This window comes from Lates calcarifer, unplaced genomic scaffold (assembly GCF_001640805.2).
Source record: "Lates calcarifer isolate ASB-BC8 unplaced genomic scaffold, TLL_Latcal_v3 _unitig_4981_quiver_2319, whole genome shotgun sequence".
NCBI lineage: Eukaryota > Metazoa > Chordata > Actinopteri > Centropomidae > Lates > Lates calcarifer.
The window spans coordinates 5892-18076 of record NW_026117218.1 but is presented as its reverse complement, the minus strand read 5'-3'; the positions used below and the strand labels follow the sequence as shown (position 1 = coordinate 18076).

Genomic DNA, 12185 nt, shown 5'->3' with positions numbered 1-12185 from the left:
AAAATATGGCATCCAGGATACACCTCATTGTGCACACTTTCCATTTCTACCTAATTATATGAGTGATAGCTTTTTGGATACAGACCAAGTGTTGTTTACATGAACACCACAGTTTCCTTCAATACATCACAGGTACCAGCCAAAATATGACACTACTTCGTGTTTTGATTTGTTAGGTAAACACCTACTTATCTGAGCTGCTCATTCTTAATCAAGAAAGTTCCCACCTGCACACTGATAAAATTGTATACCTGTCTCTCTCCCCAGCTAACCCTGAAGGATAACAACTTTGCCTTCTCAGGCCTTTAAGAATCTGCAGGTCAAAATGATCTTTTTCTTTTCCACACCACTTTGGCCACTTATGATTAAATGTACAATTTCTACCTAATTATAAGTAATATGCTTTTTGGATATATATCAGACCAAGCATTGATTACAGGAACATCAATTTCTGTCAATACATTATAAGTACCAGGCAAAATATGGCACCCACAGCCCAGAACCCGTCAGTTCATTGCCTCATCCTTTTCAGTTGTCTTTATTTTGGTAATGTCTCAATGCAGCTGTTTATTAAGTCCTTCAGCCACTCAGACAATCATATCACAGAGGTTCTGTCTCAGAGCACCGGTCCAAAGCAGACAATGGAAAGGTAACATTATATAGAAGCTGCTGTACATAAGACCAACTTAAGAGAATTAAGAGAGATTAAACATAATTACTTTTACTTTATAAAATACACATATCATATTTCATATTTATCAAAATTTTTGAATTTCTAGATTCAGTGACATCAATACATTCTTCATTCCCTCTTTACAGAGGTGGTGTCATGTCATGGACCACATATTGTTTCTCTAAAGTATGTTGGCCTCACAGGAGTCAGACTGCAGTATCTTAAATGTAACAATGAGCTTAATAGATTTAACAAACCAGGGGTAACAAAAGGCATAGATCACTGGGTTTAGACAAGAGTTAAAATAGAACAGCCAGGTCTCTAAAGGCACAGTTGTAACACCAAACAAGGCGTTCTGACTTACAAGAGAGGAACAGTAATATGGGCAAAGGCATGTCAGAAACACAACTACAACAACACCAAGAGTCCTGGCTGCTTTCAACTCAGATTTCTTAGCAAACACAGTCTCTGAATGCTTAAGTGTGACAGTTGCAATATGAGAGCGCATGGCACGAGCCTGAGACACAGCCACCACAAATACTCTCAGATACAGAACTATGATGACAGTGACAGGACCAATAAAGGTCAAAATAAGGTCAGCAACTCCGGCAACATAGTTAATGACAACTAAACACTCTCCAATGCAGGAATTATACCTGCCTGGTTGATTCAAGTTATCCTTCAGTATGAGAGTGTTGTAAAGAACAGAACAGAACCAACAAAGACAAATACAGATTGTAATTCTTCTCTCAGTGATTTTGTTGGGGTAATGCAGAGGGTCACAAATAGCCACATAGCGGTCAACTGAAATGAACACCATGGTTCCTACTGAGGAAGAGGTATTTATGAAGTCTAAAACACAGTACAGAGTACATATGCGGTCACTGAGAAACCAGCAGCCATCTGAGAGGAGAATCTGAAAGGACATCAGGAGGCCCACAAAGAAGTCTGAGACAGCCAGAGAGAGGAGGAGGAGGTTGGTGGGAGTGTGCAGCTGCCTGGATTGAAAAGAAACATCATATGAATTATTGTTTGTACAGTATTAGTAGAAATTCTATTCTAATATCAAGCAGACATAATCCATCCAGGTAAAATTTTAAAAGCTTGAAATTATACATCAACACATCATCAGATCATCCATCAGTATCAGAAACTGATTACATATTTTACTACTTGAAGTGGGAGATGGAGATGATGACCAGCAGGTTGAGAGTTACAGTGAGCACAGAGATAGAGGACAGCATAATGTAAATAAGCACAGCCTCAGAATGAGGGCGCTTTGGCTTCCTGCAGGAGGAGTTGAGGAGCTGTGGAAAGCAGAGTTCAGTTTCTTCTAGGGTCTCCATCATTAGGGATTAGCATGAGAAGCGATGCTGCTGCGCTCTGGCAGCTTTGTGACCAAACCTCTCCATCATACAGCTGATTTATCTCTTTCTTGTCATCCACTTGTCCCCCAAGCCCTACAGCTATTTTTGCCTATGATACTGAAATCCCTCCTCCTTATTAGTCATTATTTTCATCTTGCACTTTCTTCTGTCAGTGATGAAGGAAAGAATGTTCCTGAAAAGGGAAGAAATTTCAAAGTAAAAACAGGTAGTTATTACCTGTTTTAACTTTGAAATTTATATAAGTTTCATCATGATACAATATTATATTGTTTCAGTGGAACAATTTGATGTTTGCCAAAATCACAAAGTCTGCCCTAATACCATCTTTATTCGATTCAGGAACCAGCAATCAATATGAAAGAATATTATATCCTGATTTAAAAAGCATCTAAAATATCATTTGACATTTTTCTCCTGGACTCAACCAGATTTTTAAATGAAAATTAATCTTCTCTTTTAATAAAAAATAAACCTCTTGTTTACTATAAAGTGCTACATTCTGATATATTGAGCTTTACATTTTTCACATTTTATAAAAGAAAACTGAAATAACATTATATTACAACAAGCCACTGTGTTCACAAAGTTAGATCTCGGGAATGCTTACCGCCACCTTAGAATAGAATAGAATGCCCTTTATTGTCATTATACTAAAAGAACAACGAGATTGGAGAGCTTCTTCTTTTCAGTGTAAACATACAAAATATGCGGAAACAAAATATATAAAAAAAAAGATATAAAAAACAGTGCAACTCTAGTTGTGTTGAATGCTGAGCTGTAATCCAGAAAGAACATCCTGGCATAGCTCTGCTGTTGCTCCAGATAGCTCAGCACAACATGTAGAGCAATGGTGATGGCGTCCTCTGTGGATCTGTTTGCCCGGTATGCGAACTGGTGGGGGTCGAGTGTGGATGGGAGACAGAGATGTGCTGGAGAACCAGCACTTCATAATTACAGGTGTGAGGGCAACAGGGCGGTAGTCATTAAGGCTGGTTGTGGGTGACTTTTTTGGTACTGAATTAAACAAAAATGGAAAATAACCTTCAACACACCCCTTGGTTATTTCAAGTGTCTTGTGATGCCTTTTGGCTTACCCAGTCTCCAGCTGTTTTGGTTTTGTTTCAGGCTCTGGGTAACAATGTCCTCTTCGTCATGATGAATTATTTTGTTTTTGTATATCTGGATGATATACTCATCTTTTCCCTAGACCTCCAGGAACACCAAAGGCATGAGGCAGGTGCTGCAAAAACTGGAAAACAGATTGTATATCAAGGCTGAGAAATATGAATTCCATGTCCAGCCTGTGTCATTCATTCCATGTTGGACCACGCTAGAATCCAGGCGGTAGTGGAGAAGCCGGCATCAGAGAGCCCTGTACAGCTTCTGTGGTTTTTGGGATTTGCCAACTTCTACCACCGTTTCATCCAGGACTATAGTAAAATTGCTAAGCTACTCTTTTACTTGGTCCAATGAGGTTTACAAGTTTTACTAAACTTAAGACTGTCTTTACCACTGCTCCTATGCTAAATGGCTTCTGTGCAGATGGCTGCAAGATGGCGGTGAGCGTAGGTCTTCGGCGGCTCTGGCTCTCCAGTTTTTTTTTTTTTTTTTTGCTATTGTTAGTGCTTAATTCTTTATAGCAGTGGGACTTAGAGCATACGACCGTTCCCAGTTACTTTTTAGAAGCAACTATGCAGCTGTGGATTTCGACACATCTTCTGTCCTCCCGGAGATTCTGCGAATGTCCAGGCTTACCTGCCTACCGGTGAGGAGACGACGACAGCGGAGATAAAGAAAACCAGAAGCGGGTAAGCGATCCGGCCTGCGTGCCAGACTGAACGCTGACCCGTTTAGACCAACACTACCGAGCGTGTTTCTCTCCAACATCAGATCGATCGTGGACAGATGGACAAGATTAGAATGACATCTACACAGTACTGCGTGACCACAATAACAGAGACCTGGCTAAACAACATCATCCCCGATGTCACCATCGAGCTGGCCAGCTGCTCCATCCATAGAGCGGACCGGACGAAGGAATCCGGGAAGAGTAGAGGAGCCTGTGCGTGTTATACAGTAGTCAGTATAGGCAGTAGGCAGTATACAGTGGTGGAAAAGTTTTCGGACACCCCATGCATTTGTGAAATATTGCATTAAGAATCACTCTTAGGTCTTCAAATGCAATTTCTTTTTGTACAGTCACAGCCAGAATACTAAACAAATCCTAAAAAGCCCATTAGAAACTTAAAATTGATTGGTTCCATAAAAATACATAAGAAATTTTGAGTATTGGGTCATTTTGGTACCAGTGATCCATTAATGAAGGTCATGCTTTTTATTAAAAGACACAAAAAGCCAGCCACATTTTGAAAGTTCTTCAGACACAAAATGACTAAAACAAGTAACCTAACACAGGAAACACGCCTGAAGATACAGATTCTCAGCCAGGTAGGGCTACAGCTGCCGCCAGATAACCAGGAAGTGCAGACCAGCACTACAGAGCCTGTTTCTCTCCAACGCCAGATCGATTGTGGACAAGATGGACGAGATCAGCAGTTGGACACCACTCTGCAGAAATACAGACAAACCAACAGCAAGAAATGACTGCATCCTGATCCGCATGTGCAGGGAAAACCGCTGAATGACATCACAGGAGCTTCAGCCAGCAGTGGTCAAACCAAACTGGTGTCCAGTGTTCCACACGCACTGTACGTGGCTGACTTTTAGATCATGGCTTAAGGTCCTACAAGGCTGTCAAGAAGCCCTGATCAATGAGAGACAGAGGTTAGCCCAGCATTGTTGGGTCCAAGCACACAAGAACTGGACAGCCAGGAACTGGAAGAAGATTCTGTGGTCAGATGAGTCCAATTTCCAGCTTTATCCTCCTCCTGATAATGTGCGGGTACGCAGAAAGCCAGGCGAGTGCTGCTGGTGTTTGTCATCTCACTGTCTGTGATGGCACATTGAACTCTGCCAAGTATTGTGCCATTCTCAGAACCCACATGCTCCCTTCTGCACATGCACTGTTCCGTCGAGGTCAAAACTGGATGTTTCAACAAGATAATGCCCCTTGCCACACATCTAGGGCCAGTAGAACTTGGTTGCAGGAGCAGTATATCCATTTCTTAGAGTGACCAGCTCAATCCCTGGACATGAGCCCATTGAAATCTGTGGTGGATTATCAAAGGTCTGTTTTAAAGCATAACCAAAGAATTAGAAGAATTAAATGCAGTAATTCAGGAAGAATGGGACAAGATTACCCCTCAACAGTGTGAAAGGCTTGTGGGGAACATGCCAGCTAGGATTAGAGCTCTACTAAGCGTGCTAATGGCAGGATTACTAAATATTAATTTGATGATGTGAATAAATATTTCATGATAATATTTGAGATTGTGTAAAATTTTAAGGGTGTCCGAAAACTTTTTTCCACCACTGTACTTCTGTATAATGACAATAAAGCTGATTCTGATTCTGATTCTAACCCCTCCCCAACAGGTTTTTTTGGGGGGGGAGGGGCAATGCGTGCACAGCACTCTGGCAAAGACCAAACACCCCTGTGCATTCTTCTCTCATTGTCTTTCTTCCTCAGAACAGAATTATGAAGTGGAAACCTGAAGCTGCTTGCACTGTTGATGACCCTGGAGGACTGGAGGCACTGGTTGGAGGATGCTGAGATGCCATTTGTCATCTGAGGGACCACAAAAACCCTTTGTACCTCTAGCTGGTTAGAGGCTTAACTCCTGGCAGACAAGGTGGACTCTTTGTTGTAGCAGGAGTTAAGCCTCTTAACCAATGAGAGATCAAACAGCAGGTTAAGGAGGACCAGAGGGATCATCCTGACCTAGGTAATGGTCCTGCTCATCGTCTGTTTGATCCTGAAAAAGATAAAAACAGTATAAATAACAAAAATAAATAAAAACAAAATTTTTCTTAGTTGTTTATCTTTCTTATGTTAGTCTTATTCCTTAATTGCAAACAATAATCAATATTGATGCTAGCAACAATAAACAATAATAAAGTACTTCTCAATACTCTGCAAATAGAGACTGATCAATTTTTTCTTCAAGCATGATACAGAGGTACAACTGCACAGCCAGCCAAAGATATGGGCAATCTTCTTTTTCAAGAATAGGTATCTGCATACAGCTTGTCTTAGCCGTGTCACAGCACTATTCTCTTGCAGTGCTTACATGTTGTTCGTGTCTTGTTTGTCACTCTGTTGCTGTTTATTTTTTCAACCGGGTATCCAAAATGTTATTTAGTGTTTTTTAATCCGGCCTGCTGAAGATTGGTACAGAAGTGCCCAAGTCAAATCATATCATAAATATGACTGCATTCATTTGACCTTGTCCTGTAATGACTGGCATTCCACCAGGTGGCGCATTAGGCACAGTGATACATTGACTTGATTTCGCGGAGCCCGGGCTACTCTCTGTTATTACTCTGCTACTGCTCTGAACCCATCTGCAACAATGAGTGGGCTAAAGAAAAGAAAAGTTGACAGTGAGTGCCAAGTGTTTAGTGCAGCTAGTTTGTAGGCTCAGCAAAACACCTTTATCCAACAAACTGCCATTCAAGAATCAAGCACGAAGGCAAGTTATTTGCTGGCATTCAAATTAGCAAAGACTAGCAAACCTTTCTCCGAAGGGGAGTTTCTCAAAGTGCATGGTAGAGACAGCAGGTATCTTGTGTCCTGAGAGCAAGAACAAATTTGAAAAAATTAGCTTATGACGCAGGACAGTGGCTCGCCATGTTGAGCTTATTGACGAAGACTTAACTAGCAAGCTAAACGAAAAAGCGGAGTCATTTACATTATATTCCTTGGCACTGGATGAAGTAATGACATAAATGATACCACTCAGCTTTTAATTTTTATCAGTGGAATTAATGACAATTTTAAGATAACGGAGGGGTTTTTGGCCATGGAATCCCTAAAGGCCTAAAGGGAAAACACGGGGGAGAGGGGTTGAACAACAGCAAGTCGGGGGTCATCAAGGGGCACAAACTACCTTGGAGCATGCTCGCCAACGTTACCACAGATGGATCGCCAAATCTGACAGAAAAAAACATCAAGTTGCCAGACGGAAGAGAACAATACTACGGGAAAGGGAAGATATTGAGTTAGTAACATGTATTTATGGGATATGAATCCATACTGATGGAGGGAGAGAGAGAGAGAAGCTTAAGCTGAATGTGAAGCTACAAGGGAAAGACCAGTTTGTGTATGAAATGTACACAAACATCAGAGCCTTCAAAACCAAGCTAGCTTTATTTTCAAAGCAACTATCAAACAAGTCATTCACTCATTTCCCCACACTGGCTAAGCTGAAAGAGGCCCTCGACATGTGAAAAATACAGGAAATCACTGGATGACCTGCATGGAGAATTCTGCCGTCTGATTTTGGAAAAATTGACAAGTCACTTCAGCTGGTGTCATGTCCCTTCACACAAGACCCTGAAACGGCGCCACAGAAGTTGCGGTTGGAACTGATTGATCTCCAATGTGACACCATCTTAAAGGAGAAGTTCAACTCTCTTAAACTGGATGAGTTTTATGCTTCATTAAGTGCAGCCAAATTTCCAAACATCCAGAAGATGGCACAGAGGATGCTGGTGTTGTTTGGCTCTACGTATGTGTGTGAACAGACTTTTAGTGTGATGAACACCAACAAAGCACCCAACAGATCCCAGCTGAGTGATGAACACCTCAGATCTGTTCTGAGAATTGCCACAACTAAACTAACACCAGACTTTGATGCACTGGAAAAAAAGGATGATCAACAACACTGTTCCCACTAAAAGTGAATGTAAGTATTAACACTGTAATGCCTTTTTTATGTTTATGTTTGATATGCATGCATTTGGTGCTGGCCCTGCCTGTCTGCCAAATTTTAAGAGTCAATGTGGCCCTGAGCCAAAAGTTTGCCCCACTCCTGATCTAGGTTCTACAGGAGAGCAGCTGAAATACCTCTCAATGAACAATCAGTGTCCCTAACAACAACAACAACAACAACAAAAAAAAGACAACAAAAAAATCTATGGTATTAAATCAGTCTCTGGTTGTTATTTTGTGCCTGTACTTGAGTTCCAACCACCGCCCCAGGCAAGAAAAGCCTGTCCAGCCTATCAGACGTTATGATGATGCAGAAGCAGAGCATGAAGAATAGTGAAGGTGGAGAATGATGATGAAGAATGATGAAGAATGATGAAGATCCCATGAACGGTGAGGAAGAGGTTGATGATGAAGATGGAATCCTGGAGGCAGTGGGGTGATAGCAACTCTTGCAGCAAAGATCAGTCTGGGATGTGTCCTCAATAAAAAAAAAAAACAGCCAGAATGTCCGATACAAACACTGTTTTGGGACGATGTCAGTAACTTCGTGGCTGTTGTGGCTTGTTAGCTAGCACTAGCTCACCAGAGTTTCCAGTACAAATGCTGTTAAACAGGGAATTGGTAATTCCATTGCTGTAGGCAAAACTATCTGCATGCTCTTTAATTTTTAATCACTTGTTACCATCTACTTTTATCAGGTAATATCTAATGTTTTGGCAACTCTCTTTCACAGAAGCTAGTCTCTACTGCCACCCTGAGCAAGTCTCCATTCTCTCAAAAACTTGTCACCCTCACTCTGACTTCACTTCCTCAAGCATGCCACTAAAGGGGGGGTTAATGGACCATAACAGCATACTATAACATGCTGTCGTGTGTCCTTCAATATGATAGCTCATATTGCCGCCTAGCTACACTTTCATGGATTCAGTTTTTAGACCCTACATGTTCATAAGGTTACATCTCACACTCTCACACTCCTTGGTCATTTTGAGTACCTTGTGATGCCTTTTGGGTTAACTAGTCTCTGATTAATGACATCCTCCTCATCATGATCAATCATTTTTTCATATAATTGGATGATATATTCATCTTCTCCAGAGACCTCCAGGAACACCAAAGACATGTGGGGTTGGTGCTGCAAAGACTCATGGAAAATAGCTTGTATGTCAAGGCTGAGAAATGTGAATTCCATATCCAGCCTGTGTCATTCCATGGTTTTGTCATTGAGAAGGGGCAGATCAAGTCGGACCCTGCTAGCATCCAGGTGGTGGTGGTGTGGCCAGTGCCAGAGACCCAGTTTAATCGTTTTTGGAATTTGCCAAGTAAAGTTGCTGCACCACTAACTAAGCTAGTCTTCTGCTCACCCCTTTACTTGGTCCAACAGAGCTAACATGACTTTCACTAAACTTAAGACTTTCTTTACCACTGGTCCTGTGCTATGGACCAGTGGTAAAGTGGTAAAATGGACAGAGTGATTGGATCTCAGTCACATCTCAATGTGGACACCAGAGACATATATTAATACCTGGTGGGTGCAATTGTAGTCATCTTAAAATCAGATGTAGATACAATCTGGATACGAGAAGCATCTTAACAGGAAGTGTAAATGCAGTCTGTGTGGAGCTGATTAATTTGGGGGATTTACATCTCCATGATTCATGCTTCCCTCTAGGGGCTTTAACCCCTGGATATCTCAGGGCAATAGCTAGGCAAACAGGATGACAGGATGATGGGAGCATGAAAAGGCAGGAGAACAGGTAAGTGGCTAGCCTGTTTGGATGCAAAACAATAGGCCCAATGCTAGCCACTGGGAAACTAACTGGAGGCTAACAGAGGCTGTGAATGCTGGAGCTTGCTGCAGGCAAATGATCCCAGACTCATTGTCTGGGCTGAAGGCCTGGAGTTAGCCAACTGACAGTGAGATTCTGGGCTAGCAGGCTGGAAGGCAGGTGGGATGCCAGCAGGCTGAGAACTAGCTGAATTGAATGCTAGCTGGAGGCAAGCAAGATGAAAGCCAGCCAGAAGAGGCTGGAGGGTATCTGATCCAAGGCTAACCAGCAGGGAGATAGGCTGGTTGCTTGTGGGCCTGATGCTAGTAGAATTGAAAACAGTCTGGGAAGAAGGCTATTGGTATTGTTTACATGAACTCAACAGTTTCTTTCAATACATCACAGGTGCCAGGCAAAATATGGTACCCAGAGCCCAGAACTTGTTAGTTCTTCACCTTGTCCTTTTCAGCTGTCAGGTCAACACCTACTTATGTAACCTTTTTCTTTTCTCTACCACTGTGTGCATTCTCATACGTATTGATCATAGGAACATCAATTTCCTTACCTTGGTAATGTCTCAGTGCAGTTGTTTATTTTGTTTAGTTTTTTCATGTTCTCCTTCAAGCAGCTCTGGCTGTCCATGTTTACTTCACTAAGTTTATTGTTGCATTTATTGTTTTTCCATTATACCAGAGAACCTCATGCTGGATGTATGCATGGATTTAAACTGATGGCAGATAAAGTGGTTAAAGGTAAAAGTTTTGTGTGTTACTGTACTCAGTGTTGGGGCCTTTTGCTTATATGCATTCCTTCTGTACCTTTGTTGGCTAATTATAGACCTGGCTATATATATTTATATATATATTGGCACACTGTGGCTAATTTGGTATATTGTAATGTTTTTAAGGTTAACTGACGGAAGTGCAAGATGGAAATAATGACTTCAGAAGAATAGGAAGGAGGCACTGTATGATAGAGAGGTTTGGAGAGGTTTGGTCACAAATCTGCCAGAGCGCAGCAGCATCTCTTCTCGTCCTAATTCCTAATGATGGAGACCCTGGAAGAAACTGAACTCTGCTTTCCACAGCTTTTAAACTCTTCCTGCAGAAAGCTAAAGCACACTCACACTGAGGCTATACTTATTTACATTCTGCTGTGTTCCATTTCTGTGCTCACTGTTACTCTCAACCTGCTGGTTATCATCTCCATCTCCCACTTCAAGTAGTAAAACATTTAATCAATTTCTGAAAGTGATGGACAAACAGAAATGAATGGTTCATGGAAAAGAATGTGGAAATTTTCAGATGTGATGATGCATTGATGAATTTTAAACAGCTTTTTAAATTTTAACTATGAATTATATCTATTAAATATTACAATGGAATTGCTACTAATACAGTACAAATGATAATACATATGATGTCCCTCTTTCAATCCAGGCAGCTCCACACTCCCACCAACTTCCTCCTCCTCTCTCTGGCTGTCTCAGACTTCTCCGTTGGCCTTCTGTTGTCCTATGAGATTCTCCTCTCAGATGGCTGCTGGGGTCTTGGTGACCACATGTGTGTTTTGTTTTGCACCTTAAACTTCATTATGACCTCTTCTTCAGTAGGAACCATGGTGTTCATATCGGTTGACCGTTATGTAGCTATCTGTGACCCTCTGCATTACTCCAACAAAATCACTGTGAGAAGAATTACAATCTGTATTTGTCTTTGTTGGACCAGTTCTGTTCTATACAACACTCTCATACTGAAGGATAACTTAAAACAACCAGGCAGGTATAATTTCTGCATTGGAGAGTGTTCAGTTGTCATTTACTACATTGAAACAATTTCTGACCTTATTTTGACCTTTATTGGTCCTGTCACTGTCATCATAGTTCTGTATCTGAGAGTATTTGTGGTGGCTGTGTCTCAGGCTCGTGCCATGCGCTCTCATATTGCAACTGTCACACTTAAGCATTCAGAGACTGTGTTTGTGGATGTAGTGGACTGTCCATGATCGACAGGAGCCTGCTCAGCATCTGTTTTCTCTGCCACAGATGTCAGGCTGTCAAGCTCCGTGCCCACAACAGAGCCCGCCTTCCTCACTTGTTTGTCCAGACGTGAGGCATCTCTCTTCTTTGATGCTGATAGAACATCTGCAGCAGCTTCTTGCAGATGCTGAAAGACGCCAGCCTTCTGAGGAAGTACAGTCGGCTCTGTCCTCTCCTGCACAGAGCATCTGTGTTTGCAGTCCATTCCAGTTTATCATTCAGCAGTACTCCTAGGTATTTGTACGTCTGTGCAAACTCCACAGAGTCATCTTTAATGCACACAGGTTCCGGGTGAGGCCTAGGCCTCCTGAAGTCCACCACCATCTCCCTGGTCTTGGTGGTGTTGAGGTGCAGGTGGTTGTAGTTGCACCATGTGACAAGGTCCTGGATCAGTTTCTTGTACCCTCATCCTGTCCACCCCTGATACAGGGAACTGTATCTGCGAACTTTTGCATGTGGCATAACTCCGAGTTGTACTTGAAGT

General features: G+C 41.9%; 1 protein-coding gene across 1 annotated transcript; it reads right to left on the bottom strand.

The window, feature by feature from the left end:
* Nucleotides 1–854: 854 nt before the first annotated feature.
* On the bottom strand, nt 855–2022 carry LOC108872838 (trace amine-associated receptor 13c-like). Its single transcript, XM_018660722.1, has 2 exons — nt 1847–2022; nt 855–1671 (listed from the first exon to the last, which is right to left on the bottom strand). Exons 1-2 carry the CDS (start codon nt 2020–2022, stop codon nt 855–857), a joined length of 993 nt encoding a protein of 330 aa, XP_018516238.1.
* Nucleotides 2023–12185: the final 10163 nt, after the last annotated feature.